Source organism: Acomys russatus, chromosome 4 (genome assembly GCF_903995435.1).
Source record: "Acomys russatus chromosome 4, mAcoRus1.1, whole genome shotgun sequence".
Classification (NCBI taxonomy): domain Eukaryota; kingdom Metazoa; phylum Chordata; class Mammalia; order Rodentia; family Muridae; genus Acomys; species Acomys russatus.
In genome coordinates this window covers 1,610,778-1,638,154 of record NC_067140.1, presented here as the reverse complement: position 1 = coordinate 1,638,154, position 27,377 = coordinate 1,610,778, and the positions used below count along the sequence as shown (strand labels likewise).

At 52.2% G+C, this 27,377-nt stretch overlaps 2 protein-coding genes across 4 annotated transcripts in view; both read left to right on the top strand.

Moving 5' to 3' along the window:
• The window catches only part of Hm13 (histocompatibility minor 13), a 36,777-nt gene extending 10,954 nt beyond the window's left edge, over positions 1 to 25,823 (top strand). Inside the window, exons 3-13 of one of the 3 annotated variants that reach the window (XM_051143506.1) lie at positions 217 to 299; positions 5,658 to 5,746; positions 8,364 to 8,449; positions 8,539 to 8,664; positions 9,772 to 9,829; positions 11,779 to 11,862; positions 14,902 to 14,938; positions 15,935 to 16,037; positions 21,480 to 21,565; positions 24,519 to 24,665; positions 25,431 to 25,823. In XM_051143506.1, coding sequence (XP_050999463.1) covers positions 217 to 299; positions 5,658 to 5,746; positions 8,364 to 8,449; positions 8,539 to 8,664; positions 9,772 to 9,829; positions 11,779 to 11,862; positions 14,902 to 14,938; positions 15,935 to 16,037; positions 21,480 to 21,565; positions 24,519 to 24,665; positions 25,431 to 25,521 — 990 coding nt within the window. In that variant the 3' untranslated portion in view covers positions 25,522 to 25,823. Of the gene's footprint in view, positions 1 to 216; positions 300 to 5,657; positions 5,747 to 8,363; positions 8,450 to 8,538; positions 8,665 to 9,771; positions 9,830 to 11,778; positions 11,863 to 14,901; positions 14,939 to 15,934; positions 16,038 to 21,479; positions 21,566 to 24,518; positions 24,719 to 25,430 lie in introns of all 3 variants that reach the window. The other 2 variants (XM_051143503.1, XM_051143504.1) reach the window with 2 other exon arrangements.
• Mcts2 (MCTS family member 2) lies at positions 6,596 to 7,686 on the top strand. Its single transcript, XM_051143521.1, has one exon. The coding sequence runs from the start codon at positions 6,936 to 6,938 to the stop codon at positions 7,479 to 7,481; it is 546 nt and encodes a 181-aa protein (XP_050999478.1). The 5' UTR covers positions 6,596 to 6,935; the 3' UTR covers positions 7,482 to 7,686.
• Positions 25,824 to 27,377: the final 1,554 nt, after the last annotated feature.

The following is a 27,377-nucleotide window of genomic DNA, read 5'->3' as shown; positions in this document are numbered from 1 at the left end:
AATCACATGTAAGCATCTAGGCACCATTGTGGGTGCAGAGCCTCTGGGTGGGACCTGAGGTCCTGCCCTCCCCACAGCTGTGAAATGGAAGTCCTGGAATCTGAGAGCCTTCCTGACTATCCCCGATAGCACAGGGGTGGAATGCGCCCAAGCCGTGCAGTATTCCTCGTGACTTCTGGCAACCCTGACTTGTTTCTTTTTATGTTTCTTCTTCAGATATTCTCCCAGGAGTACATCAACCTCTTGCTGTCCATGTATTTCTTCGTGCTGGGGATCCTGGCCCTGTCCCACACCATCAGGTCAGAAGGCGTCTCTCATCTCAAAGGCATCTCAAAGGCAGCCTTTGAAGCTACCTTCTCAGGAGCCAGTACAGGGTCTTGAATGGGAACATGATCTTTTGTGTCTTTCAGAGCTGGGTTTAAATCCTGGCTATAAAATCCCTTGTGCCACATTGTACATGGTCTGGGATAGAACCTGGGCCAGTCTCCCTATAGGGACTTAGAAGCCTAGCCAGTTACGGTGGCCACCACATAGTCAGGAGTGTCAGAGTCATCACAATGCTGAGAAGTGTCACATCAGTGTCCCTTGCCCAGGACTAGACTCAGCTATCCATGGGACACACTCCTATCAGCAGAGGGTTGGCAGTGCAGGCTCTGAACTTGACCACCTGTCCTTAAGTCCAGCCTCTACACTCAAAGTTAATCTCCCTGACTTCAGTCTCCTTGTGGGTGTGTTTAAAAAAACAAAACAAAACAAAGTAGTGCCTTTCGTGTAAAAGACATCTCACAGTCAATAGGTACCGCAGTCACCTTTGTTAGGACTATTGTGGTCACTTTGCTAGACATCCTTGACTGGCCAGCTCTTGTTGCTGCCCCTGGGTCACAGTTAGAGAAGCTCAAGTTAGTGAGACTAAGACATTCGCTAGGATCACGCGGCTGGTAAACAGCAAGCCCAAACACAGACCTCTCTGCTCAGACCCGTTGCTCGCATCAGGGCATCAGGCATAAATGATTTAGGACAGTGTCGTGGGAACTTCAGACTGCAGAACTGGCTTGTACACTTAGAGTCCCTTGGCATCCTTTCCCATTCACTGAGAGTCTTAGCCCCAATATGGACAACAGAGACAGCCCAGGACCATTGTGTCCGCCTGTTTGCCATAGTCGACACACAGACTGCGGAATAGCCAGGAAAAGTTGCCCAAAGAAAGGAATTCAGCTTGAACTCAGGTTTGAAAGGTAGGAAGCCTGGAAGGTAAGGACAGAGGTACCAGGCCAGGAGCTGGATGGTCTCTGCCAGCCACAGGCCAGTGTCAGGCTCTTTCCAGAATGTTCAGATCTAGACAGAGCAGAATCTGCCCCAAAGACAGCAGTGGGCACAGAATGTAGCACAGAGCAATGTGGCTGCTTCCTCTAGGTACTGACAGGATGGAGGCCGTCACAGTGCAGTCTCAAAAGGTAGCCTTGGCCTCTCTCAGTATCATTTTCCCCTGTAGACAGAGAGCATACAGAATCCTGTAACAGCCAGGAAGCATCGAATGGGCTGCTGTCTGCAGCACACCTTGAGCCTTGCCAGGCACACAGTGAGCTCAGGACTGGCCTAGCGTTACATAGCTGAGACTTTGGCTATAGGCTTTTTACTAAACCCAGCACCATCTTCACCTGCAAAATCTTGTTCTTACTGTGTTGAGAGTACTGTGGTCCTTCTCAGAGAATGCAGGTGACCTGGACCTGGCAAGCAAGAATAACAGCAGGGCTAACACTCATGAGGTGCCGTCACTTTGAAACTTAGGGTTTCCTTCTTTTCCATGCTGATGAGGATGCCTCCGAGTCTAGCCAGTCCCATCCCATCACCTCCCAGTTCTTCCTGTAGCCTAGCTTCACCACATGGTGAGAACAAGCTCTAAAAGGAACATTTCTATCATATGCTTGAGAACTGGTTATTTCACAGTATCTCGGCAGCCCTGGATCTAACTGCCCACAGATGTTTGTGTCCCACATGTCTCAGGTTAACCAGCTGCATCTCTACCATCTAGCCAATTCATAAATGTTGCTGGTAGATATCATCAGCAGAAAATAAAACCAGCAGCGCCTGGGACTACAGCTTAGTGGTAGAGCACTTGCCCTGGGTTTCATCCTAGCACCACAAACAAGCAGAAGTCAGCAGTTAACTACATGGGAAGCCAGGTGGTACAACATGCCTTTCATCCCAGCAGAGAAGGCAGATCTCTGAGCTCAAGGCCAGCCTGTTCTACATTGTTCCATACCGACCAAGGCTATACTGTGAGACCCTGTCTCAAAAAAGAGACACGTGGAGGCTTGGTGTGTCGGCTCAGGCCTCCGGGATGCAGAGGCAGGAGAAGCGGGAGCTCAAGGCCATCCTCAGCTATACAGCTAGAAACAACAAATAAATGGTGCATAGTAAAATTTGTTAGCTAGAAACTGGTTTTGTGGGTTGAATGTTTGGATGTTAAATTCATGGCCTTCTACATTCCTAGGCAGTCTCTTCGACCTAGCTACAGCCCGGCCCTGAGTTTGGTTCTTTGGATGTTTTGTTTTGTGTTCTTCTCTCTCTCTCTCTCTCTCTCTCTCTCTCTCTCTCTCTCTCTCTCTCTCTCTCTCTCTCCATTAGGAATTGAACCAAGGGCCTCCCATATGCTAGTCATGTGTTCTAGCACTGAGCCATGAATCATTTTCTTATTAAAATTCAGAGCTCTAGTAATCTGCTGTGACACCCATATAGAGGGCCAGGAACTTGGGAGGCTAGCTCATGAGAAAGAACGAAAACCAACAAGAAGCAATTTTGTTATGGGAGGGGGTGGTATTTTTGAGTGTTGATCCAAAAATTAAACTGACTCTTACTCGATGGAGTTGTGTTTTCTCGAGTCCTTTGGTTAAGAAAACTGCAGTGTTAAGAGTTTCCATGAGCTGTTGGTAGCCACAAGTCAGACCTTCCTCTGGATTTGTACTCTAAGGTCTGAAGGTGTGAGACAAGGAAGTTGAGGTTCAAAAGAGTTGTTATGGCTACCAGTATTCACAGCTGATAAAAGCAGAGGGCCTTGATCCCAGGTCTGTCTGGTCCCAGTGCTAGAATTCTTTATTGCTTTGACAGACGTTAAGGAGAAAGGAAAACTTGGAGAGAGCAGGCCTACCTCTCCACAACCCCCCTCTAAAGTGCCATCGCATGCCCACTTCAGCTCTCTCAGAACAGACCGCAGCTCGCAGTACTGGAGCTGGAGGGGAGGGGGTAGTCACATCCTGCCTTCACCTACTACAATCACCAAGACTCCAGCCCCGCCAGATTCCACACACTCTGCCAAGGCAGCCTTGGACTATTTTTATCACCTGTGGCTCGCCTCCTGCCTTACTCAAGTGGCCCACAGAGAGAAAGCCCCAGTCTTCACCTCCAGAGAACAAGGGCACATCACCAGTTTCATTAACCCTCACCATCTCCCCCTGGAGAGGAAGGGAGAGCACCAGGGTGTTTCTCAGCAAGCAGCAGTGGAGTTTTAAGTGTCTAATTAGCCGTGGAGGGTCATAATAACACTCTGCCCATGGTAAAAGTGCATTCAGCACTGTGCCTGGCATAGGGAGAAGACGATGAGGCAGGGCCCCGCCCCTCAAGTTCACAGATTCACACCAGTTGCATCACAGGAGTCGCCCTTTGTGCTGTGTTATTCAGACAGACTTTTCTCAGTGCTTGCCTGTAATCCCAGCTGTTTAGACAGATGAGACAAGGAGGATCAAAAATTGGAGGCTAGCCTAGGCAACTCAGAATTTATCTTGCAGTGATTAAGAGCTGGCTGTGTAGTTCACTGGTGTAGCATGCAGGCAGATTTCAGTCCAGACATTTAACACTTAAGTGGAAGCTGCAGCCAGACTCCCAGAATACCAGACATTATTAGCCTAATTCTCTCAATAGCCCTCGAGAGGATCAGACTTGGATTGGTCCTAGAGTTCCAGCACTCAAGAAGCAAAGGAGGAGGATCGCTGCAAGCTTGAGGCTGAACCCATCTTAGAATGAACAATAATCCTTTGAGAAAGGTCTTCTAATGTTCACATATGGCAAGAGCTGCAAGGAGCAGTTGAGTGACTTCACCAAGATCACACCTCTAAGAGGGGCAGAGATAGGACTTGAACCTAGGACACACATCTCAGTGTCCTCTGCTGGTTAAGTAAGATGCAGAATGCCTTGGGGCGTGGTGGCGCACGCCTTTAATCCCAGCACTCGGGAGGCAGAGGCAGGTGGACCACTGTAAGTTCGAGGCCAGCCTGGTCTACAAAGTGAGTCCAAGACAGCCAAGGCGACACAGAGAAACCCTGTCTCAAGGGAAGAGGGGGAAAAAAAAAAAAAACAAACACAGAATGTCAGGCTCCTAAGAGGCTAGGCAGGGTACGCGCTTCAGCTCCTCACATGCTCTCTGCCTCTGCCTTATCTGCACATGCGCTGTGGCTTCACCCTCCCCGTAAAAGAGATTCAGCAAACTGAGCCCCCAGCCTTGGCCATCCTGGCTGCTTCTGCCTTCCATCTCGTCAGAGATCTTCCGTGGATGCCCACTCCAGATTCCAGCCCTGTGTCTGCCACTTCTCTGCCTATGATGCCATCTGTCATCAACCACCACACAGTCTAAGGCTGCAAAGGATCAGTTGTTTGACAAGTAGAGAAACTGAGGCCCAGAGATAGTTCTTAAATTCATAATCACCAAGCCACCAGAATTTAAAAATTAAAAAGAAAAAGAAAAAGAAAGGCCTCTCTTAATCATGCCTTATCCATTGTGACCTAGATGTCTGCAGGCCTGCCTTGGTTTACTTTTTAGTTGGGAAACCATACTGGGATGCCTTCTTAAACATCCCTGCCACAGGCCAGCACTGAGCTGGGGCCATCTTTCCTGCTTTATTTCATCTTCACACGCCTACCTCTTTTGAGACAGGCGATAAGCTTCTCACACAGGTAAGGAGACCAAAGCCCAGGGAGACTGCCACCGCTCTGGTCCCCACAGGACTGCACTACTGTCACACCCACAACCAAGAAGTCTTGGTTTGCTAGTCTGGCTCTAACATAGTCTGTGAAAGAACATCTCTGTTCCCTGCCTGGCCAGGATATGGAGCATTCTGGGTAACAACAGTTTCAAAGTTAGGCTTGTCTTGGGTAACAGTAGGCATGAAAACGAGGGTGTCCCTACCCAGGAGGCTGTGTGTCTATCTGGTAGGTTTCAACTACATTTGTAAAAGCCCAGTTTTGTCACCAGATCAATAGCATGGGACTTGATGGAGTCTGGGAGGACACTGTTTTGAAAAAAGACCGATACAGAAAGCACACGGGCTAGACTTGGAAATTCTGACTCTTTGCACCCCCTCCCTCCCAATTTTTCATACCAAGTCTTCTTGGGTCCACTTTGCCAATAAGCAAAACTAGTCGCTAGGAGTTCAGAAACCTCAGTTTGAATCTCAGCTCAGATCCTGGTTTCCTGTGCGACCCTGGCAAGTTATCCGGTTAACTGACTACCAATCTATAGAGAAAGGGAACAGAAACAGGTGCCTACCAGGGCCCGTGAGAAGGGGTCTGGGGATAACAGCCACAGATAGGCAGGTACTGGTGGGGACTGTTAGAGCTGTGATGTCTGTGGGCTGTTTGCCGACCTGCTTTGTCTTTCTTTCCAGCCCCTTCATGAATAAGTTTTTTCCAGCCAACTTCCCAAATCGACAGTATCAGCTGCTCTTCACACAGGGCTCTGGGGAAAACAAGGAAGGTCAGTGCTGCCCCTGCCCCCTGGGCTGTTCTCCCCTCTTCTTTTTCCAATACTGGGTTCTCCAAAGGAACTAGTAATAAAGGAGAAGCTCAAATCGTATGGCCCTGGTTCACATCCCGGCTCTGCCATTACCAAGACATGGGAATCTGGGTGATTCCATTATTTCTGAGCACTGGGTGTTTTTACTGGAAGTTTGTTACCCCATCTGTAAAATAAAAATTATATCCGGTACTTTCCCCGTTGGGGAGTAAATGATAAGCAGAAAGCATTCAGCACAGTGCCTGGCTCATAAAAGGCCTCAGTAAAAGCTGTAACAGACAGCTGGTTCCTAGCGTTGTCTGTTGAGTGATTGTTTCACCTAAGCTTTGAAAAAGAAAACTAGGAGGATGTGTTATCATAATGGATACAAGCACGGTGACAAGACTTAACAATGGCTCGAGCCAAGTGGAAGCTAATTCTCATACATGAAATGAACAGCCTGTGGAGTGTATTCCATTCTCTCCTGGTTGCCAAGCACATTCTCCCCTGTCCCCGGAAACGGCGATGTGATGCTTCGTCTCTGCGTCAAGTACATCTGTTCCAAATAAATGATTATTGGAATTTTTTTTCAAGGCTAAGCCTGTTTTTGTTTTGTTTTTTAACCGACCATAGAGCCTTCAGAGTTCCAATGTCTCATCTACCTCCAGCTCCGTAATACTCACGGGACCCAGGGGTGGGGAGGTCTAGCGTGACAACCACTGCGCAGCCGGAAGGAAGGCTGGAACATCCCTATTGGTGGGTTAGCTCCAAGGGGAGCTGGGAAATGTGCCCCCAAGGGGATGACGCACCTCGGCGCATGTCCAGTCCGAACCTGAAGTGACTGTCCATACCTAGACGTGGATACTCTGACGTATCTTCCGGTCTGAGCTCCGCCCGTTGATCGGAAGTCCGGAGAAGAGCCGGAAATCCGGAGAGGAGCCCGTGGGGCGACCACGTAGGGGTCAGAGCCAACGTGGGGGGTCAGAAGAGCGGAAGTAATCGGATTTTGCACAGCCGTAAAGCGCAATCTGTCGGACCACCTTCCGGTTAGCGACAACGGCCGGCTCGGACGCCGGTGCCATCCTTCCTGTAGACTACGCCTCGGTCGGACCTTCGGCGATCCACGGTTCGCCTCAGCTCTTCCCCGTTGGTGCGCCCTTTCGCCAAGATCATGTTCAAGAAATTTGACGAGAAGGATTGTGTGTCCAACTGCATCCAGCTGAAAACTTCTGTTATTAAGGGTATTAAGAGCCAGCTGACTGAACAGTTTCCAGGTATCGAGCCGTGGCTTAATCAAATCATGCCTAAGAAAGATCCCGTCAAAATAGTGAGATGCCATGAGCACATGGAAATCCTTACAGTCAATGGAGAATTGCTGTTTTTCAGGCAGAGAAAAGGACCTTTTTATCCAACGCTAAGATTACTTCACAAATACCCGTTTATCCTGCCACACCAGCAGGTCGACAAAGGAGCCATCAAGTTTGTCCTCGGTGGTGCAAATATCATGTGTCCGGGTCTAACATCTCCGGGAGCGAAGCTCTACACCGCCGCAGAAGATACGATAGTGGCGGTCATGGCCGAAGGCAAAGAGCACGCCCTGTGCGTTGGAGTTATGAAGATGGCTGCAGCGGACATTGAGAAAGTCAACAAGGGGATCGGCATTGAGAATATCCATTATCTAAATGACGGGCTGTGGCACATGAAGACATATAAGTGAGCCTTAGATGCAATACACTTGAGCTAAATATAAATATTGTGTTGTATCTGTGTGTGTGTGTCTGTATGTGACATCATGAAGACAATGCCTCTGTGGTTATGATGAATAAATTCGACAGATGCCTTTAAAAACCGATATCGGGGTGTTGTAACCACAGGAGCAAGCAGAAATTGGAGAACGAGCAGTGGCTTGCTGCACTTCCGAATCTGACAAAAGCGGCCGCGCCCTGTGGCCTGGGGGAAGGCTCAAACACCTCTCGGGGCTTCCATATTAGGAGATTTGGACGCGTCCGTCTCCTGTGGGTCAGACGTCAGGGTCTCTACCAGAGTTTTCCCAAGAGCAGCCTTTGAGATGATCTTGTCTCTTTCTCCATCTGTCTTCTTTCCTCCTCCCTTTGCTTGTGAAGGGTGACCAGCAATCCCCTTGGTTTCCTAAAATTCTGAACTCGGTAGGAATAGCATTGACTGGGAACCCACTGTGTTCCAGGCACTGTGCTGAGGTCATTGTAAGAACAGCCGTATTTCTCACAACAGCCCCTTGAGGAAGGTGCTGCTGACCTTTTACAGATAAGGAAACAAACTCTTAGGAGGCTGAGACCTCCCCAGGGACACCCAGCTTCGCTTGGCAGAGCTTATGTCTCCCTACACCCGCATTTCATCTGGCCCTAAGTCCTTCCTCTAGAATTAAGAGGGTTGGGGATGGTTCCCGTAAGCCCTCTCCAGCCTAATGCCCCTGCCAGTCTGACTGACCAAGGCTGAGCCCATGGGCCTGTCCATGCTGACAGCCATGCCCTCTCCCATCCAGAGACTGACAGGTTGGGGTGGGGGTGTGGGGGGACCAGTCTTACTCCGGGGAGTGGACTTACCTGGCCTCTCTGCCCAGAGATCATCAACTATGAGTTTGACACCAAGGACCTGGTGTGCCTGGGCCTAAGCAGTGTCGTTGGTGTCTGGTACCTGCTGAGGAAAGTAAGTAGTCAGCCTGTGCAGCAGGGGAGGTGGGGGTGACAGGGCAGGATGGGGCGCAGAGAGCTAGTCTCACTACCACCTTTCTTCAGCACTGGATTGCCAACAACCTGTTTGGTCTGGCCTTCTCCCTTAATGGGGTAGAGCTCCTGCATCTGAACAACGTGAGCACTGGCTGCATCCTGCTTGGCGGACTCTTCATCTATGACATCTTCTGGGTGAGTCAGGCAGGGACACGATGTTCAACTCTGAGGATGCTCCTCTGCCTCCTGGCTTTCCTGCATCTCTGGTCCATGTGGCCCTCTGATGGAAGTGTGTGCCCCAGAGTAGGTCTATTTTAGTCCATATATAAATCCAGAGGACTAAATCCCCTACCAAAAGCCCAATGTCCCCGGTGCCTTCAGATCCCCCCAGGTGGTCCCTACAGGGGCACTGCTTAATCCTGTGTGTCTAGGGCAATTGAGCTGAGACTTGGGGACATTTGGACAGGAGCAGTGAATGCTAGGGAATGGCCCAGCAGGGAGAACCGGGGGTAGCTGTGCTCTGGCTGCAGACTTTCTTAAGGCACTACTAAGGAGTCTGAGCAGTGCCTGACTGGAACATCCTTTCCCTGGCTCCAGAAGACCTTTTGTCTTTGAATGAATGCTGCCTAGGGTCTTTGTTTGCCTATCTGTTTATCTTTGGTTTTTCTTTTTTTTTTTTTTTTTTTTTTTTTTTTTTTTTTTTTTTTTTTTTGGTTTTTCGAGACAGGGTTTCTCTGTGTAGCCTTGGCCGTCCTGGACTCACTTTGTAGACCAGGCTGGCCTCGAACTCACAGCGATCCTCCTGCCTCTGCCTCCCGAGTGCTGGGATTAAAGGCGTGCGCCACCACGCCCGGCTTATCTTTGGTTTTTCAAGACAAGGTTTCTCTGTGTGGCCCTGGCTGTCCTGGAACTTGCTCTGTAGACCACACTGACCTTAAACTCAGGGATCCACCTGCCTCTGCCTCCCAAGTATTAAAGGCGTGTGCCATCACCTCCTGGTGGGTCCTTTGTCTCTTAAGAGGGATAGAAGCTTGAACAACAACAGGCTGCCTGGCTTGGGCCAGTTAGAGTCTCTGTCAAACTCCTTCCATTTTCTTTTGCCCAGTTAGAGTCTCTGTCAAACTCCTTCCATTTTCTTTTGCCCAGAACCACATGAGTGGCCATTTCAACTCAATGTCGGGTCAGCTCTCCCAGTTCCCTGTTCGGCTCTCCAACACCTCAGACAACACTGCATCTAGTAGGCTAGGGATAGCCTTTTCCTACCCACCCACCTCCCTTTAGACTCCTGTCTTCTCCTTCCAGGTATTTGGTACCAATGTGATGGTGACTGTGGCCAAGTCCTTTGAGGCACCAATAAAATGTAAGTGAACCGCCTCCCACAACCGTGCACCCTCTCTGCCCGCTGCCACTTCATCGTCTCTGGTGTGAGGACCTCTCTATTTCCTCTTCCTTGACGCCTCTGTATCTGTGTTCTTGAGCTCAGCCTCTCACAGACCCTGGCCTTGGTCTACTTGGTCATGCACATTGGTATAGCATGAGATGCATAGGAATTCGATTAAACGTAGAGGAGAGGTGCTTAGCAGTTTTATATTGTAGGGACTTCAGTGGCTTCCTAGAAATAGAGACCTCCGCGTAACTGGGCTGGCCTTGTCACCTGACTACCAGGTGGTCTCGTCAACCAACTCTCACCACACCTTGGTTTTGTTTTTTAGAATAACCATTGCTTATAAAAAGTATTAAAAAATCCAACTGTGAGGCCGGGTGGTGGTGGCGCACACCTTTAATCCCAGCACTTGGGAGGCAGAGGCTGGCGGATCTCTGAGTTGAAGGCCAGCCTGGTCTACAAAGTGACTCCAGGACAGTCAAGGCTACACAGAGAAACCCTGTCTTGGAAAATAAAAAGAAAAAAAGAAACTCCAACTGTGGCCAGGTGGCAGTGGCGCAGGCCTTTAACCCCAGCACTTAAGAAGCAGAGGCAGAAGCCGGGCGTGGTGGCACATGCCTTTAATCCCAGCACTCGGGAGGCAGAGGCAGGCGGATCGCTGTGAGTTCGAGGCCAGCTTGGTCTACAAAGTGAGTCCAGGATGGCCAAGGCTACACAGAGAAACCCTGTCTCAAAAAACCAAAAAAAAAAAAGAAGCAGAGGCAGGTGGACCTCTGACTTCAAGAATAGCCTGATCTACAGGACAAGTTCCAGGACAGCCAGGGCTACACAGAGAAATCCTGTCTCAACCTCTCCCCCCCCCCCCACACCTCCATTCCCCATGGTGGATGGGCAGGAACTCAAATACCAATGTCTTCCACGGAGAGTGTTTGGGTGTTAGTTGAGATAGATTTCAGGTAGCCGAAGCTAGCCTGGAACTCACAGCATGGCTAAAGGTGGCTCTGAGCCTCAGATGCTTCTGCCTCTGCCTTCAAAGCACTGGGACTGTAGGGCCTGAATAAGCAAGGGGAAATTTGTGTTATCTCCAACTATAGCAAGCCTGGGTTCAAGGTTCCTGGCTCAAGGATGGGTTCGTACCCTTCAGTGGAATCCCAGAAACCAAGGTTGTTCCTGTCCTCCCAGCCCACATTCTCAGCATTCTTGTCACCTGTCCTTAAGCTCACCTTTGCAAGGTCCCTGGAGGGGAACTACAGTTCTAGATTGACTCCTCACCCAGACGTGTCCAGAGGCACAGAAGGAGTGCTCCCCCACCATGCTGCCCCCAAGTCCACCAGGGAAGCTTCCTTATGTGTCATGGGCCAGGTCCTATGTTCTAGGGCTGCAGGTGTAGCCAGTGGCGAGGTGCTCACATACCGTAAGGACCTGGGTTCAAATCTCCAGCACCCCAAGAGGATAGAGAAATAAGAACATACTGGGTTCTTTGATGGAGCATGGTGACACGTGCCGTCCTCATACTTGACTGAAAATTCAAGGCCAACTTGGACCACATAGCTAAACAAAACAGCTCAGAAACAGCTACCATGCTTGAGCAAGGTAGATGGGGGAAAACAGCTTACTGTGGTAGTCTCTACTCTAGATGATGCCGAGTCCCCTGGGGTCACCAGGCTCGGAGACTCTACTGGATAGGGTGCCAGGAAGAGGAGGGCAAGGTGACCTTGAGAGATGCTGGCTTGTAGCAGGAAGCAGTTGGGGGTGATGTCAGTTTAGGGCTTCTGTCACCCCCCCCCCCCACACGCCCACCCCCACCCCCTGTACACCCGAAGCACAGCTGGGTGTGAGTCGCATTTCACGGGGCTGGAGACTGCAGCCAGAGTAAACAGGCCTCCCTCAGACTCTTCCCGTCTCTCCCCTGCCTCTCCCTGCAGTGGTGTTCCCCCAGGACCTGCTGGAGAAGGGCCTCGAAGCGGACAACTTTGCCATGCTGGGACTTGGAGACATCGTCATTCCAGGTGCTTGCTGGGAGAGGGGTGTGGTGGAGGGAAGCCAACGGCGGCGACACTTGCTCCTCAGGGTGTTACTATGAAGTGGGTAGCTAGTCTTACCTATTGGGAATAGGCAGGGTCATGAGGATTTGACAGAGTCCCCCTCAGTACATGTTTGTGGTTTGGTGGCAAAAGGTAAGTCTCTTCCCTCTGAGTTTGAACTTGAAGAGAAGCCCGTATCCCACAGAGAGCTTCAGTGGCCGTGAACATATCTGGCCAACTTGTACTGCTCGGCCAGAAGGGAGAGCCCTGCTGATGGAAGAGAGGACCTGCCAGGGCTTTGTCTGGTCGGGGTCAGGAGTGGTGGCTCCCTGAGGCCCTCCCCCTGCCTGCATGTCAGATACATCTAGCTCCTAGCTCCTTTAAAGGACAGGCAGAGATCCACACCGTCCCCAGCAGCAGTGCCATCTGACTGTGCAGAGGGGGGAATGTGGCTCGGTGGGGTGGGAGACCTCAGCACGCAGGGCCCTGGCTTCATCAGCGTACCACACACAGATAAAGGCTGACACTCTCCATTTCTAGGACAGTAACAACAAGAGAAGGATGGTGACAGCACCTGCCACTCACCACGCCCAGTAGTGGTAGTTGTGCTTCTGGCAATCCCACGGAATAGAGGGAACTTCCGTATTGCCGCAGGTTAAAGAAACAGGCTCAGAGAAATGGTTCAACTTGTCTCATTTGCTTGATGTACCCCAAATATCCCCATAATGCACAGCCTCAGAGTCAGTAAGGACTTGCTTCCCAGGTGGCTAACATGGGAAAGATAGGAGCCCTGTAGGAGAAAGTGGTGGCATATGACCGGACACAGAGACAGCGGGATCGTTAGTTCAAGGCTAGCCTGGTTAACTGGTCAACATCGGGCTCGTTGTTGTTGTTGTTGTTGGCTTTTCGAGACAGGGTTTCTCTGTGTATCCCCGACTGTTTTGTTTTGTTTCGTTTGGTTTGGTTTTTTCGAGACAGGGTCTCTCTGTGTTAGGCTTGGCTGTCCTGGACTCGCTTTGTAGACCAAGCTGACCTCGAGCTCACAGGGATCTGCCTGCCTCTGCCTCCCGAGTGCTGGGATTAAAGGCGTGCACCACCACACCCAGTGCAGCATGGAGCTCTTAAGGGGGGAAAAATGAATTCCAAGCCCCTGGTAATGGTAGAGACACCCCATTTGTGGTGGCAGTCAGGGGAGAGCAGATTGTGGTCCTGTGTTCATCCCAGTTCGATGCCTAGCTTGGTGGCCAGAGCTTTTTTTTTTTGGTTTTTCGAGACAAGGTTTCTCTGTGTAACCTTGGCTTTGTAGACCAGGCTGGCCTCGAACTCACAGTGATCCACCTGCCTCTGCCTCCTGAGTGCTCGGATTAAAGGCATGTGCCACCACGCCCGGCACTCAAAGCAAATGTCTTACAGCAGTGGTTCTCAACTTAATCTAATGCTGTGACCCTTTAATACAGTTCCGCATCCATAAAAGTATTCTCTTTTTTTGTTTTTGTTTGTTTTCTTTTTTATAATTTATTCACCATGAAATTATTTTCATTTCTACTTCATAACTGTAATTTTGCTACTGTTATGGATGGTAAATATTTGTATTTTCTGGTGGTCTTAGGTGACCCCTGTGAGAGGGTCATTTTACATGAAAGGGTTGGGACCCATAGGTTGAGAGCCAGTACCTTACAGAGATCCAGTGTCTAGCTTCCCCAGGCTGGTTCTGAGCTTTAGGAGTGCACACAGTTCTTTCTGTATTAGTCCCTCCGGGATCCATATGTGGCTCCAAGTCACCCAGGCCAGAGAGCAGTGTGTTGAAACTCCGTCAGCTGCCAGGCATTAACACTAGCCGAGCTGTTACAAGTGTCAGTCACCAGGGGGCGCTGAGGTCCAAACACTGTAGAAAAGGCAGCTCTGGTCAGCTTTCTCCACCCATCTCTCATCTCGCAGGCTTCACTGAGGATTCATTTCCCTCTTTAAAATTAGTGACATAGGGTGAGGAGTTGAGCTCAGTGGTGGAGTCCTTGCCAGGCATGCACAGTTGTGGATCCGGGTTCCAAACAACACTGCAAAACTGTCCGTTGATCATGCTTGCTAGATGATGCTTTTTTTTTTTTTTTTTAGATTTATTTATTTTATTTATTGCATATGAGTGCTTTATCTGCAGAAGAGGGTATCAGATCACATTATAGATGGTTGCCGAGAATGGAACTCAGGACCTCTGGAAGAGCAGGCGGCGCTCTTAACCACTGAGCCATCTCTCCAGCCCTAGATGATGCTTTTGATGGACACAGAATGCTTCAGCTCTTGAGGCAGTCCTCAGTGAACTGAGATTTTGTCTCTGTCCTGTGTGAGCCCAGAGGCCAGTGACAGGGGAAACTCATAAAGGCTGTGGTGTGTGAGGCGAGCAGGATTGGCCTGACTGGCTGCGTCTCAGGGACTCAGGATTCTGGGGCATCTGGACATGGTTTTGAAGTGTGGCTCGTGTGCTCAGGGACAGAGTCAGCATCCTGGGCCCCTGTGGTACCGCCCAGTGGCCTGCTTCTTGCTGCAGCCAGGCAGCAGCCCCAGGGCTCTTTCAAGGCCTGTTTGAGTGGGTTTCCTGCCCAGAGCTCTTCAAGCGTGTTGTGTTTCTTCCTCAGAATGCAAACCTGGGAGGGCCTGCCACGCGACCATTCTGTGCCATGTCCCCTCAGAACATGTGTTCACTCTCCCTGGCCAGTGTCACTGGGATGAAGTGCTCTTCAGACCAGGTCCCACCCCAGTCCACCTTGTATGGCACAACAAGTCCATCTTGTCAGTAAGAACAGGCCTAGATTTGGTGTCCCGTTGAAATCTGTCACAACCAGGGTTACTCTCCCTACCATCTTGCCCCTTTCACTTGATGTATACTCTGCCTGGTCAGTGGGACACTAGCTGGAAGGCCCGTTGTGATACAGTGTGCTGCTGGGGGGAAGGGGGCACTGGCCGTCCCCTCCACCCCCCACCGCACCACCCCCCCAGCCCTGGCCTCCTAACCCTGCCCTCTCCCCTCAGGCATCTTCATTGCTCTGCTGCTTCGTTTTGACATCAGGTAAGCGAAGAAGGAGGGCGAGGCTTGTCCTGTCCGCCTCTCCCGGCATTCTCCAGCTCTCAGGAGCATAGAGAAGGTCCCCTCCTCCACCACCCACATGCAGCCAGTGACGTTCTCACTTCACCTGCGTTCTGAAGTTTTTAGTAGCCCCCACCACCACCCCAACAAAACCCTTTTCGTTGTGATTGGTATTTGTAGCTCTGTGCCCTTGGCAGCCGGTCTGACCTCTGTGGTGGTAAGCAAGAGTTTCCACTCAGGCCAGCGATGCCAGTTTGGGGAGAGTGCTGAGCACAGGCCAGCCCCTGGGGCTTTGGGAGAGCCAGCTGCAGTATCAGGCTGTACTTGTGTCACTGTGCTCAGGTCTAGCTGTTCCCGGGGCTCTCCGTCTGCAGCCTTCTTGCTAACTAAACATAAAGATAGACTGGAGCTCAGAAGAGCCCTTGCCAAGCATGCACAGGGCCAAACTCAGTCCCCATAGACTCCTGGGCCCTGCCCCAAACTCACATGCTGTGGGGATAACCTCAGACCCAGCTTCCGCCCTGCCCCCAAGAGGTTTTATGCTGGATACAAATCTTACAGCCAGTTGTAGATCATAACATTTGTTACTTACAAACGGGCTTACGGTTTGCGCATTTTGCAAAGATAGAAACTGAGCATGAAAGGAGAGAAATCACTATCTAAAGAGACGTAGCTCAGCCGGGCATGGTGGCACACGCCTTTAATCCCAGCACTTGGGAGACAGAGGCAGGAGGACCACTGTGAGTTCGAGGCCAGCCTGGTCTACAAAGTGAGTCCAGGACAGCCAAGGCTACATAGAGAAACCCTGTCTCGAAAAAAAAAAAAAAAAGAAAGAGAGAGACGTAGCTCAGGGAAAAGTCAGGGTATGGGCCCTGCAAGCTCCCAGCAGAGAGCCTCCCCCACGCACATGCAGCCGCCTTCTTCTCAGAGAGGATGGTCCTGCTCTAACCTCCTCCTTTCCTTCCCCTCCGCCTGCAGCTTGAAGAAGAACACCCACACCTACTTCTACACCAGCTTCGCCGCCTACATCTTCGGCTTGGGCCTCACCATCTTCATCATGCACATCTTCAAGCATGCCCAGGTGAGCGGAGCAGCCCTCGGGCTGGCCGGCGTTCTTCCCTGACAGGCCAGAACGTACGTGCACAAGCAGCCCAGAGGTCAGCACCCTGCAGCGGTAGCAAAAGGCTGCCAGGTCATGGTTTTGGTTGTCCTCGTGGTGGCAGTATGGGAGCTGCTGCTCCAGGCAGTCGGTGCACATTTCCAGTCTTCACCAGGAAAGGCAAGCTCTCTGTCTGGCTTCTGCCTGTAGCCCATAAGCAGATAGTATGTCATGCGGCTGGGGAAGAAAAGATGGCTTCCCAGACAAGCTAGCCTAGGCAAACAAAGAGCATGAGAATTGAGTGCTTCAGCCAAGTAGAAGCCAGCTACCCCCACCCCAGGAAGGCCAAAGCTCTGCTGCCTCCACCCACCAAGGTGGGCAGCAGATGCTGAGCCACCACAGTGGACAGCGTGTGTGAAGGCTGGGATCTCAGTGATCTGAGAGAGGAAGCCAGTGGGGGCTGAGCAGGCAGGACTGCCTCTTGTCTTGCCTGACAACACAATGCCTGTGCCAGTCTCTGCACCTGAGAGTCCTAGAGAGCTCAGGAGGAAGCTGGAACGGAGACACCGCCCGGCGAGAGGGTCGGAGGGCTCAGGCACCGCCCAGCGAGAGGGTAGGAGGGCTCAGGCACCGCCCGGCGAGAGGGTAGGGGAGCTAGGACTTGGCCCGGGGCAGTATAAAAACCAGGCCCACTACACATGTAAGCCAGGCAGTGGTTGGTGTACATCTTGAATCCCAACACTCGGAAGACAGAGGCAGGTGGATGGATCTCTTGACTTCAAGGCCAGCCTGGTCTACAGAGTAAGATCCAGGATAGCCGGGGTTTCACAGAAAAACTCTGCCTCAGAAAAAAACAAAAACAAAAAACAGGCCTAGGCTGCAGGGACAACATGAGGTGCAGAGGCCGAGGAAGCCCCAGTGGGAATCCACCAGACTCCTCTCTGGGACTCAGGCCAGATTACAGGAGTTACAGGCTCAAGTTTCCTCGTTCATTAATAAAAGCAAAAAAGGAAGTGGCTTGAGGATGGGACAGATCACTGGAAGTACTCAGAACTACACCGGGATAGCCTGCCTCCAGCACAGCTTTGCCATCCGTGAATTTAGTTGCCCTCAGCCCAAAAACATTGAATCAAAAACTCCAGTTTTTTTGTTTGTTTGTTTGTTTTTGTTTTTTAAGATTTATTTATTGTCACATTATAGATGGTTGTGAGCCACCATGTGGTTGCTGGGAATTGAACTCAGGACCTCTGAAAGAGCAGGTGGTGTTCTTAATGAGCCATCTCTCCAGTCCCCAAAACTCCAGTTTTAAATGCCATGCGCTCTTAATACCAGCATGCGCTCTGACTGCCTCATGAAGTGTTGATGCGGCACGGCACGGCACGGCACGGCACACGCTGCTCACCATTAGAGAAGTAGGCACAGCGTGCCACACGGTACAGCTTTGAGGTGCCCCAGGGATAAATTAGGGGTGGCTACTGATGCTGCTGCTCCTCACTCCTCCCCTCCCTACAGTTCCATCAACACCTGGGAGCGGCCTTTGAATTCATTGCAATATCAGATTGTTGAGCCTTGTGCTGGTGCTAACCCTTCACAAAGGCCCAAGGGTGTGGCTCACAAGCAGAGAAACCCAGAATGCTCACAGCGCTTTCTCATTCATTTATTTATGTTCGTCACAGCCTCTGCTGTGCCAGCGAAGCATGACATGCGCTTGGTGAGAGGATTACATAGTGCCAGATCCCCCCGCAAGCCTAGAGGCCTTTTCAAGGCCTGTACTACAGCTCCCAGGCCTGTGCTGGAGTAGGCCAGAGCCATTCCCCCGGCGGCCACCAGGTGGCAGGCTTGCCTTCTCCGCTGGGGAGACTTGCTCATGCAGGGTATAGGGCCCTGAGGTGTGCAGTCCTCCATTGTGGAGAGACTCTGAAGGCCTAGACAGACCTAGCCAGGTAATCCAGCTAGCTGGGCTGGGCCTGGGCCTGTGCTACTCCTGACTTCATCCAGGTGGCCATGTCCAGAAGTCCTTGAAGAGGGGCTCCAATCGGAAGGGCCTGTTGAATGGGATCCCCTTCTCCAAGAAGGCATAGTCCTTTTGCCAGCGTTGCCCTAAGTAGAAGTCCCCTGTGTCCCCTTCAGTTCACTTAGCCTTTTAAAAACTTTCCCAGCCAGGCATGGTGGTGCATGCCTGTGATCCCAGCATTTGGGAGGGAGGAGCAGGAGCCCAAAGCCATGCTCAGCTACACAGCTAATTTCAGGTGAGCCTGGGGTACATATGTGAGAAGCAGTCTCGAAAAGCTCACTGCCCTGAGTGGTGCATCTCTTTCCCCTTCACACTCACCTTGAAAAGGTCCCCGGTGGGACTGGAGAAGTGGCTCAGTGGTTAAAAGCGCTGGGTGCTCTTCCAGAGGTCTTGAGTTCAGTTCCCAGCAACCGCATGGTGGCTCAGAACCATCTGTAATGTGATCTGATGCCCTCTTCTGGCCTGCAGGTGTACATGTGATAGAGCACTCCTATGCATAAAATAAATAAATATTAAAAGAAAAGAAAAGAACAGGCCCCCGGTGCCTTGAGAAGAAAGAAGAGAAGGCAGGCTTGTATCCCTGCGATAGTAGCAAACTTGCTGTTTTGCTTGTTTGTTTGTTTGTTTGTTTGTTTGTTGAGACAGGGTTTCTCTGTGTAACCTTGCCTCTCCTAGACCCTGCTTTGTAGACCAGGCTGGCCTCGAACTCACAGTGATCCGCCTACCTCTGCTTCCCAAATGCTAGGATTAAAGGCGCACGCCACCACGCCTGGCTAAACTTGCTCTCTTTTAAAGGGACCATCACATGAGCCTGAGGCCACTATCTCCCTGGTAAGAAGGTCACAGGTGAAGAGTGAAGTCCACACCCCTGCCCAAGACTGTCTTCACAGGAGAGTGCCCTAGCCTATAGAGAGTGCCCTGGGCTATAGAGAGTGGCCTGGGCTATAGAGAGTGCCTGGGCTATAGAGAGTGCCCTGGGCTATAGAGAGTGCCTGGGCTATAGAGAGTGCCTGGGCTATAGAGAGTGCCTGGGCTATAGAGAGTGCCCTGGGCTATAGAGAGTGCCCTGGGCTATAGAGAGTGCCCTGGGCTATAGAAAGTGCCCTGGGCTATAGAGAGTGCCTAGTGCCCTAGAAAGTGCCCTGGGCTATAGAGAGTGCCTGGGCTATAGAAAGTGCCTGGGCTATAGAGAGTGCCTGGCCTATAGAGAGTGCCCTGGGCTATAGAGAGTGCCTGGGCTATAGAGAGTGCCCTGGGCTATAGAAAGTGCCCTGGGCTATAGAAAGTGCCTGGGCTATAGAGAGTGCCTGGCCTATAGAGAGTGCCCTGGGCTATAGAGAGTACCTGGGCTATAGAGAGTGCCCTGGCTCCAGATCCTTACCAGTGCTTCTCCATCCTCAAGTCCCCAGTTTGCTCATCTGATTTGGTTTATTGTTACTGTGTGGAGGATAGAGCTGGGTTTGCGTACATGGATGTAGGTGCCTGCAGAAGCCTGCAAGGTAGTCAGAGTCCCAGGAGCTGGAGTTCCAGGCAACAGAACAAAAGCCGTGTGCCTTCTTCCCCGCTCCCTCCAGACCCACAAATCAAACATTAATGTTTGAGTCTGATCCTCCGTTCCTGCTTCTGCTCGTGTTATTTTCTTCCTGTTTATAGGATGTGGTCTGTTTGGTGGTTGGTTGAGACAGGGTCTCATTGTGTTTCCTTGGCTGGCCTGGAACTCAGCATGTCAGAGTAGCCTAGCATCCATGAGGTCTGCCGCCTCTGCTTCCCAAGTGCTCGGCTTAAGGGTGTACCCAGCTTGGTGTGGAGTGTTTGTTTGATCGACTGGTTGGTTTTTGTTTATTTTGCTTTGCCTTGAGGCAAGCTCTCCTGTGGACTTGGACTTTCTTTCTACTTTAAGGATATTTTATTCTAGCCTCCCCACCCACTGCACCTGTGGCAGTGCTGGGAATCCAACCCCAGCGTTGCCTAACGTTCTGTGAGCACTCTACCACTGAGCTAGACCCCTGCCCATTTTTCTAGCTTTATAACCTGGAAACTTAAGCCACTTCATGTGTCTTGTTTCTCGTGAGTTCACTGAGGGCTCAGAGTACCTCCAGCTGCTGCTCGCAGCTTGGGTCATGTACCTCAAACACCCACAGCAAGGACCCAGTGCCAGTGAAAGAAGCCCAGCTCCCCGGGTCCCCTCCCAGCTTGGCCTCACACGCCCTATGTGAACTTGAGCAAGTCGGTCCGTTTCTCTGAGCCTCAGGAACTCCATCTTTAGAGCTCAGGTCTGGATTCTAGGCGATCTAGGCTCACTGCCCACCCGGCCCAAGCCAAGAGATGGACCCCTGAAGCTGGGGTCATACGTGCGGGCTTTATCCTGCACTCTTATCCCATCCGACTCCAAGACCCCTCTTAACTTGTTGAGCATGGCGAAGACGCCACTGGTACACCTCCTACCCCCCAGGCACACAGACCGAACAGGGAAGCAGATGCTTGCTCCCTCCCAAGTTTACAACCCAGCAGGAGAGTGACTCCATTCTGCCTCAGGTGCACACTTAGACATGCCAGGCGCCTGATGCCATGCAAGGGGGATGGGGGGGGGGCTTCTCCACAGAGGTGAGGTCTAGGGAGGAGGAGTTAGGCAGAGGGAAGGAAGAACAACTGAGGCAGCTGAAGTGACACATGCCCAGGTCCTGCCTGGGGCTATGGCCAGGTGGGACAGGAGATGGCAAAGGTTACATCTCACGGGGCCTTCAGGCCACTGGCAGCATTGGGGACGTTACAGCAGTGGTGTGACGTCTAGTATGTGAACTGAGACCTGGACAGTCCCCTCCCTCTAGAACATTAGCCCTCTCTCCCCAAAGAGAGAGATCATTGCCATGGAGGGGAGCTGGAACCGCCAGGGGAAAACCTCATGTCTTGAAACAGTCAGTCTTCCTTTTCTCCCAGGCCAGCATTTCCCAGAGGCTCACAGATTTGGGAGACGGAGAAGGGGAGGCCAGAGCACATGAGTGTGAAAGCCAGTGAACAGGAGTCACATCAGCGCTGGCTCCAGCCATGTATGGCTGCTGTCTCTGCTGTCACTGTCCTTACAGTGCCCCAGCCTAGGCTGCAGGCCTCTTGGAAGAAAGCGAGCCCAAGCAGCAGCAGCAGCAGCAGCATTGAGCTGGTGTCTGTAAGTCAGATAGTGTGGGGCAGGTTCCTGGGGAGCCTGGAAGCTCCGTGCCCAGTTTCTTATAGTGTGCTTTCCCTCCCTGGGAGGAGCAACCCTGGACTCTATCCCTGTGTTTAGGGCACAGCCATTGACTCCGTCTGAGAACCTGGGTCTGAGCTGTCCCTCAGTCAAGTCCAGAAGAGAGCTGGGGTGCTGGGCGTGGTCCTGAGTTGGGTGCCTTGCCTTACCAGCCTCTGTCTTCTCCTAGCCGGCTCTCCTGTACCTGGTCCCTGCGTGTATCGGCTTTCCTGTCCTGGTGGCACTGGCCAAGGGAGAAGTGGCAGAGATGTTCAGGTAAGGCAAAGTGGAACTGACATTCAGATGATTCTAGCACACCTGCACACAGCCTGCCAGATCATGTGAGCATTGTCTCCAAGGGAGTGTTGCCACCACCTGCACCTTCCTGCCTGAGACTAGGTGTCTGGCCTGTGGTCACCAGTGGGACCTTCCCTGGGAGCCAGCGAGGTCTAGTGTAGGACAGCCTGTATGCCTACAGTGTCTTAAAGGAATGGTTGGTGGGTGTTCTCTCCAGGCTGCCCCTGTCCAGGGCCTTGGATCACTGGCTAGCTCTGCTACCAGGTGACTTGAGACATGTCCTCCCCACCCCACCCCCAGCATCAGTTCGCATATAATAGGGCAAGAAGCCATAGGTCCATTCCTGTCCAGTTACCCCTGAAGCCCTAACGGACAGCCTGCTCTTTTCTCATACACACCCCCTTCCCCATGGCCGCTACCACATCTGCCACACCTTGTGTGCAGCCCCACCCTTAAGCCAGGGCCTGCATGACTCCCAGCAGGTGTCTGCTCCCAGGCACCACCAACCCTGTCTGCCAGAGACCTAGAAATAGCTGCTGGGTACTATTAAAGCTGCCCACTCAGGGGCCTTCACTCAACTCCACCCGCTTGGCCTCCAGTTGTCCTCCAGGTGCCTGCCAGAGCCTCCTGTGCACCTGGCTGCCTCAGGGCAACAGATGACTCACCCTTCCCCGTGCCTGGCCTGCCTGGAATCCCCAGCTCCCGGCTTGGCCTGCCCGTTGGAAGCCCGCCCACTTCCATCTTCTGGCATGGCAGCTGATCCTTGAGGTCAGGGCTTCTCATCCCTCCCTCTATGCATCCATGTTTGGGAAGACTTCCAGACCAGTCCCCTGTATCCTCAGCGGCTTGAGCTCTCCGCACCTAGACAGGGCAGAAGGTGCCTCCTTCCACCCCACTGAGGCCTGGTTTCCCTAAATGCGCTTCTGTATAAGCCCCATGCTACCCAGAAGGTCCTTAGGGAAAGGCAGGCAAACAGGCGGTCTTCCTCTCCTGTGTACTCCATCCTGTTCTCAACCTGATCTTTTGCTTTGTTCTCTTTCACTGCCACTCTCCTTTTGAAAAACTCATTCAAGCCTGGCGGTAGTGGCACACGCCTTTAATCCCAGCAGGCCAATCTCTGTGAGTTCAAGGCCAGCCTGGTCTACAAATAGAGTCCAAGACAGCTAAGGCTACACAGAGAAACCCTGTCTTGAAAAACCAAAAGAAAAACTCATTCAGTGACATAGATCACTTGAATAGATCACACATTTATATGGTTCTGAGTTTCATTGCTGGTGCTAAGAGATGATTCCCCAGTTAAGAGTGCCTGCTGTCCTCCCAGCACCCACCCTGGGCAGCTCACAACCATCCCTGGGTATGTTAGAGGCCAAGGTTCAAACTCCCTTAGGCCAAAACACACACACACACACACACCCCAAATCCCATAAGTTGTCCTCCGACCTCATAAGCACATGACACACACAGATAAGCATGTATCTGTCTTACTAATAATTCCATTGCTGTGAAGAGACGCCATGGCCAAGGCATCTCTTCTGAAGGAAAGCACATAAATGGAGCCTTGCTGACCTTCAGAACCTTCATCCACCATCATCATGGCGGGGTGCATGGTGGCGTGCATGCTGCTCAGGTAGGGCTGAGAGCCAAGAGCCCCATCCTGATCCACAGGCTGAGGGCGAGACGCTGAGCAGGCACAAACTTCTGAAACCTCACAGCCCATCTCCTATGACACACAAACAGTGCTACCCCTGAATACTAAGCATTCAAATATATGAGCCTATGGGGGCCGTTCTTTTTCAAACTACCACAGTATATTTAAAAACAAACTAGGAAGAAAGCTCAGTCAGTAAGTGCCTGCTGTACAAGAAGAAAGACCTGTGTTTGGATACTCAGCACTGAGCTAGGTATAAAAATGGATTATTTTGCTGGGTGAAACTTGGGAGGCAGAGGCAGGCAGATCTCTGGGTTGTCAGTTCCAGGCCAGCTGGCTCTACGATTGACAGCCAGGGCTACACAAAGAAACCCTGTCTCAAAAAACCAAAAACAAAAACAAATGGCTAAGTGAGATGGCTCAGGAGGTAACATTGCTGGCTGCCAAGCCTAAGATCCTGAGTTTAATCCCCAGAATCTACATTGTAGAAGGGGAGCATCAACTCACATTAGTTGTCCCCTGACCTCCTCACAAGCATCATGGCACATACAAATAGATTTAAAAAAAAAAAAAACAAGCTGGGGAGATGGCTCAGTTATTAAAGTGCCAACTGCCCAAGCATGAAGATCTGTGTTTGGAATACCCAGCACCCAGCTGGGCGGAGTGGCTGTGACCCTGGCTTTGGGTGGAAACAGACATACAGATCCTTAGAGTTCACTAGACATCCAGTCTACCCAGCAGATGATCTGTGGGTTCAATAAGAGATCCTGTCTCAAAAGATAACCTCTGACATACACACACACACACACACACACACACACACACACACACACAGATGTGAGAAGGGAGGCTATCCTAAGGCCCGTCCTTACAGACCTTCAGAGACATATGCACCGACACGTATCTTTCTCCAGAATCTTCTCTGCACTTTGGTGCTTCTCCTGCGTGCCATGTGTTAAAGGCCAAGGTTCAAACCCAGGGCCTCCCTTAGGCCAAGCACCTGCTCTGCTGCTGAGCTACCCTGTGACACTGGCTATGTTGCAGAACAGCATATGTTAAAGACAATGGTTTGGTAACACACTCAACCCAGCACACCACACCCGCCTTTCTTGTCTGCATGATGTACTTTGCAGGGGTGCTTCTTCCCCCAAAACAATAGAGGCCGCTTTACACACGGCAAAGTGTAAGCCAGGTAACCAAGGCAATGGTGCTCTGTGCCATCCGTGCTGCCCTGACCTTCTCTCCAGCTCCTTGTTCTGTCTTCTCTGTCTGTCTCTCACACAGCTACGAGTCCTCGGCCGTAATCCTGCCTCATACCCCGAGGCTCACTCACTTTCCCACAGTCTCGGGCTCCCCTGCCAGCCTGGCCGACTCCATGCAGCAGAAGCTAGCTGGCCCTCGTCGCCGGCGCCCGCAGAATCCCAGCGCCATGTAATGCCCAGCGGGTGCCTACCTGCCCGCTCCCCCACTGTCCTGGGCCTAAGGTAGGGCAGATATTCTAGCCCTAGTGTAAAGCCAGGGAGAGTCACTGGGGCTGGTGGCAGGAGGCAGCTTTTCACAACCATCAACACTTGGTGCCCAGCCCCAAGGCAAGCAGGTAGCTCAGAACCTTGGGGCACTCACCCTCAGTGGGGAAGTCACATGAGATGGACGTGAGTGGCCCCGTCACACTGTACTTGACGATGTGTCTGCTTGCTTATGTGCTATGACCTCGGACACACCGCTTCCCCTCGGTGAAGCTGGCACCTGCTGCCTACCTAACCAGCCAGGAAATATGCATTGTGCTTGAACGAACATTACTCAGTTAGAAACCCCTGATAAGAGCTAGCATGTCCACGCTAAAGAGTGGCACTATGCTATTCACCAGAACAGTCCCCACCCAGGGCAGAGCTCTTAACTCTGCCATGTACCCCAGGAGACAGCCTACCTCCCAGAGTTTCGTCCCTGTCACTCTTTCTGCTGTCTAGCAGAAGGTTTTAAAGTTGTCCACACAAGTCCAGGACAGCCTTTCCTGCTTGCCGCTGCCCTTGTAGCCCCTTGGCCAAGCAGGGTACCCATGAGGGTTGGGGCCAGGTGCTGACAGAGGCTAGGCTTGAGACACAGTGACCCTGTCATTCCCTGAAACTGCAAAGAGAAGGGACAACAGAAACTCTGCCCTCAGCATCCTCTAAGTGTGTCCCTTTGTTTTCTGGTCAGTTACGAGGAGTCCAACCCTAAAGATGCAGCAGGCGCCACAGAATCCAAAGAGGCATCAGCATCGAAGAATCTAGAGAAGAAGGAGAAGTGAGGCAGCGCTACCTGACCTGGACGCCAGACCAGACAGGCAGGGGGAAGGCCGGTAGGCCACGTGGACAGAGGAGACCGGCGGGAGGCGAAGGCGGCTCCAGGACTGGAGCGGGCCTCGGCTGCCTCTTCCCCTCTTCCCCTCTTCCCCTTTCTCTGGCTTCCTCTGCTCCTCCTCATCCCCTGCAGGCAAAGGAAACAAAGCCTCTGCTGCTTCTTCCCCGGAGCCAGGTGGGAACTGAATGTGGTTTTAGCCTTTTGTATTGTGGACTGACTTTGCCTCACATTAAAAACTCATCCCATGGCGATGGGCCACTGTGCTCCTGGAGGGTTCTCAGCAACTTTACCGAGTATCCTATGCTAAACTCACTAGGCCTCTGAGCCCCTTCTTGGGTGCCCACCCATTGCCAGGCTAGAAGAGAGTGCCCAGGAGCCACCTTCCCCAGCCAGGAGTTTTCCTCACTACCCTCTCCCAAACACTTGGGGACAGGGAAGGTGGTGGGCAGGTGCTCGCTGTGCCCCACTGGCCTTGGCACGAGAAGATGGAGAGTGCCGTAGGGCAGTGTGCCGCAGGAAAGGGACCTGTAACCATGACAGGCTGTCCCCGGGCCTGCTGTCTATCTCTCCCGTTCTGTGTTGGGAGGGGAGCAGTCCCCAGAAAATAGAAGAGGTCACCCAGTGTCAGGAGCTAGAGATCCCAAAGCCCAAGTTTTCTTTCACCCCTGACCTTCAGGAGCGTTCCCGAAGGACAAGGAGAGGGCAGCTCATCCCTTGTCCACCTGCCCAGGTGGGGAACTAAGAATGTGAGCCAGGTTTCTAGTTGCCAGCCCCTGGCCCTCCCTGGCCCTCCCTGTCCAGGGTTCAGGCTTAGTCCAACGGATCGGAAGGTGGCCAGAGAACAAAGCCTGTCGGGAGCCTGGGCAGTGAGAACACGGGGGTCTCCCCTGGGTTCTGATACAGACCAAGAGTGTTGACAGAGGTTCCACTGCACACTTACAGCCCTAAGCTATGTGTATTGTTAGCCTCATATACAGAGGATGGAACTGGGCGGCTCACTGGCAGACAGTGATGTGACCTCAAGCAGTTGACGCCATTCAATATACTTAAGCACTATGCTGTTGTGGCTGGTATGCTGGGCCCCTCTGAGTCAGCCAGCCAACTTCTCGGGGTCTAGATTTCCATGGAGAGGGAAACCTGAACAGCTTCTTCAGCCAGAGGGTCCCTTCAGGGGCTTCTTGGATCTTTGCAGGCTTGTACTGCCTTTAGGGGGAGGCCGTGTGGTCCTGGAACAAAGCCGCTCTGAGGGTGGCAGATGGGGCAGGCAGCCCAGGCACACAGTGTGGTTGGCTCTACAGCCCGCAGCCCACAAAGGCCTCATTGAGTCACTGCCGACCCCCAGCAGAGGCTGAGGTGGCAGTGGCGCCGGGCGCCCGCCACCTAATGACCATCCTGGCCCGGCCAGATGTTCCACAGACCTTGCAGCAGCGATCAGGGCCTGCCTGGCCAGCCAGCCACAGAGGCCACTCCAGTTCCAATTAACCAGCTTCAGCTGAGCAAACAGCGGGCAGCGGGGCCCAGCCTGGGCGGTAGGCCCGGCCAGCAGAGCCTCTGAGTCTAGACTCCAGATGTGAACTGCCACCGCCTGAGCCCCATGGAAAAATGGCACCAGGCCGGGCACGCATTGGGCCTGCATACTGGGAGGTGGGGTGGGTGGTTGGGCAGGGCCTCAAGTGGGCCTGGTGCCAGGCTCACCCTGGGGTGGGGGTGGATTCTTTGGAAGCTAGTTTCAAACAGATCTCCCCTGGTTTGTGGTATCCTCTGTATGCCTTGGTTTCTCCTGCTTCGAGGAAGAAGAGGGTG

What these genes read in the sequence shown, in the direction of transcription:
- Mcts2 (XM_051143521.1), top strand. Translation starts at nt 6,936, where the DNA reads ATGTTCAAGAAATTTGACGAGAAGGATTGTGTGTCCAACTGCATCCAG.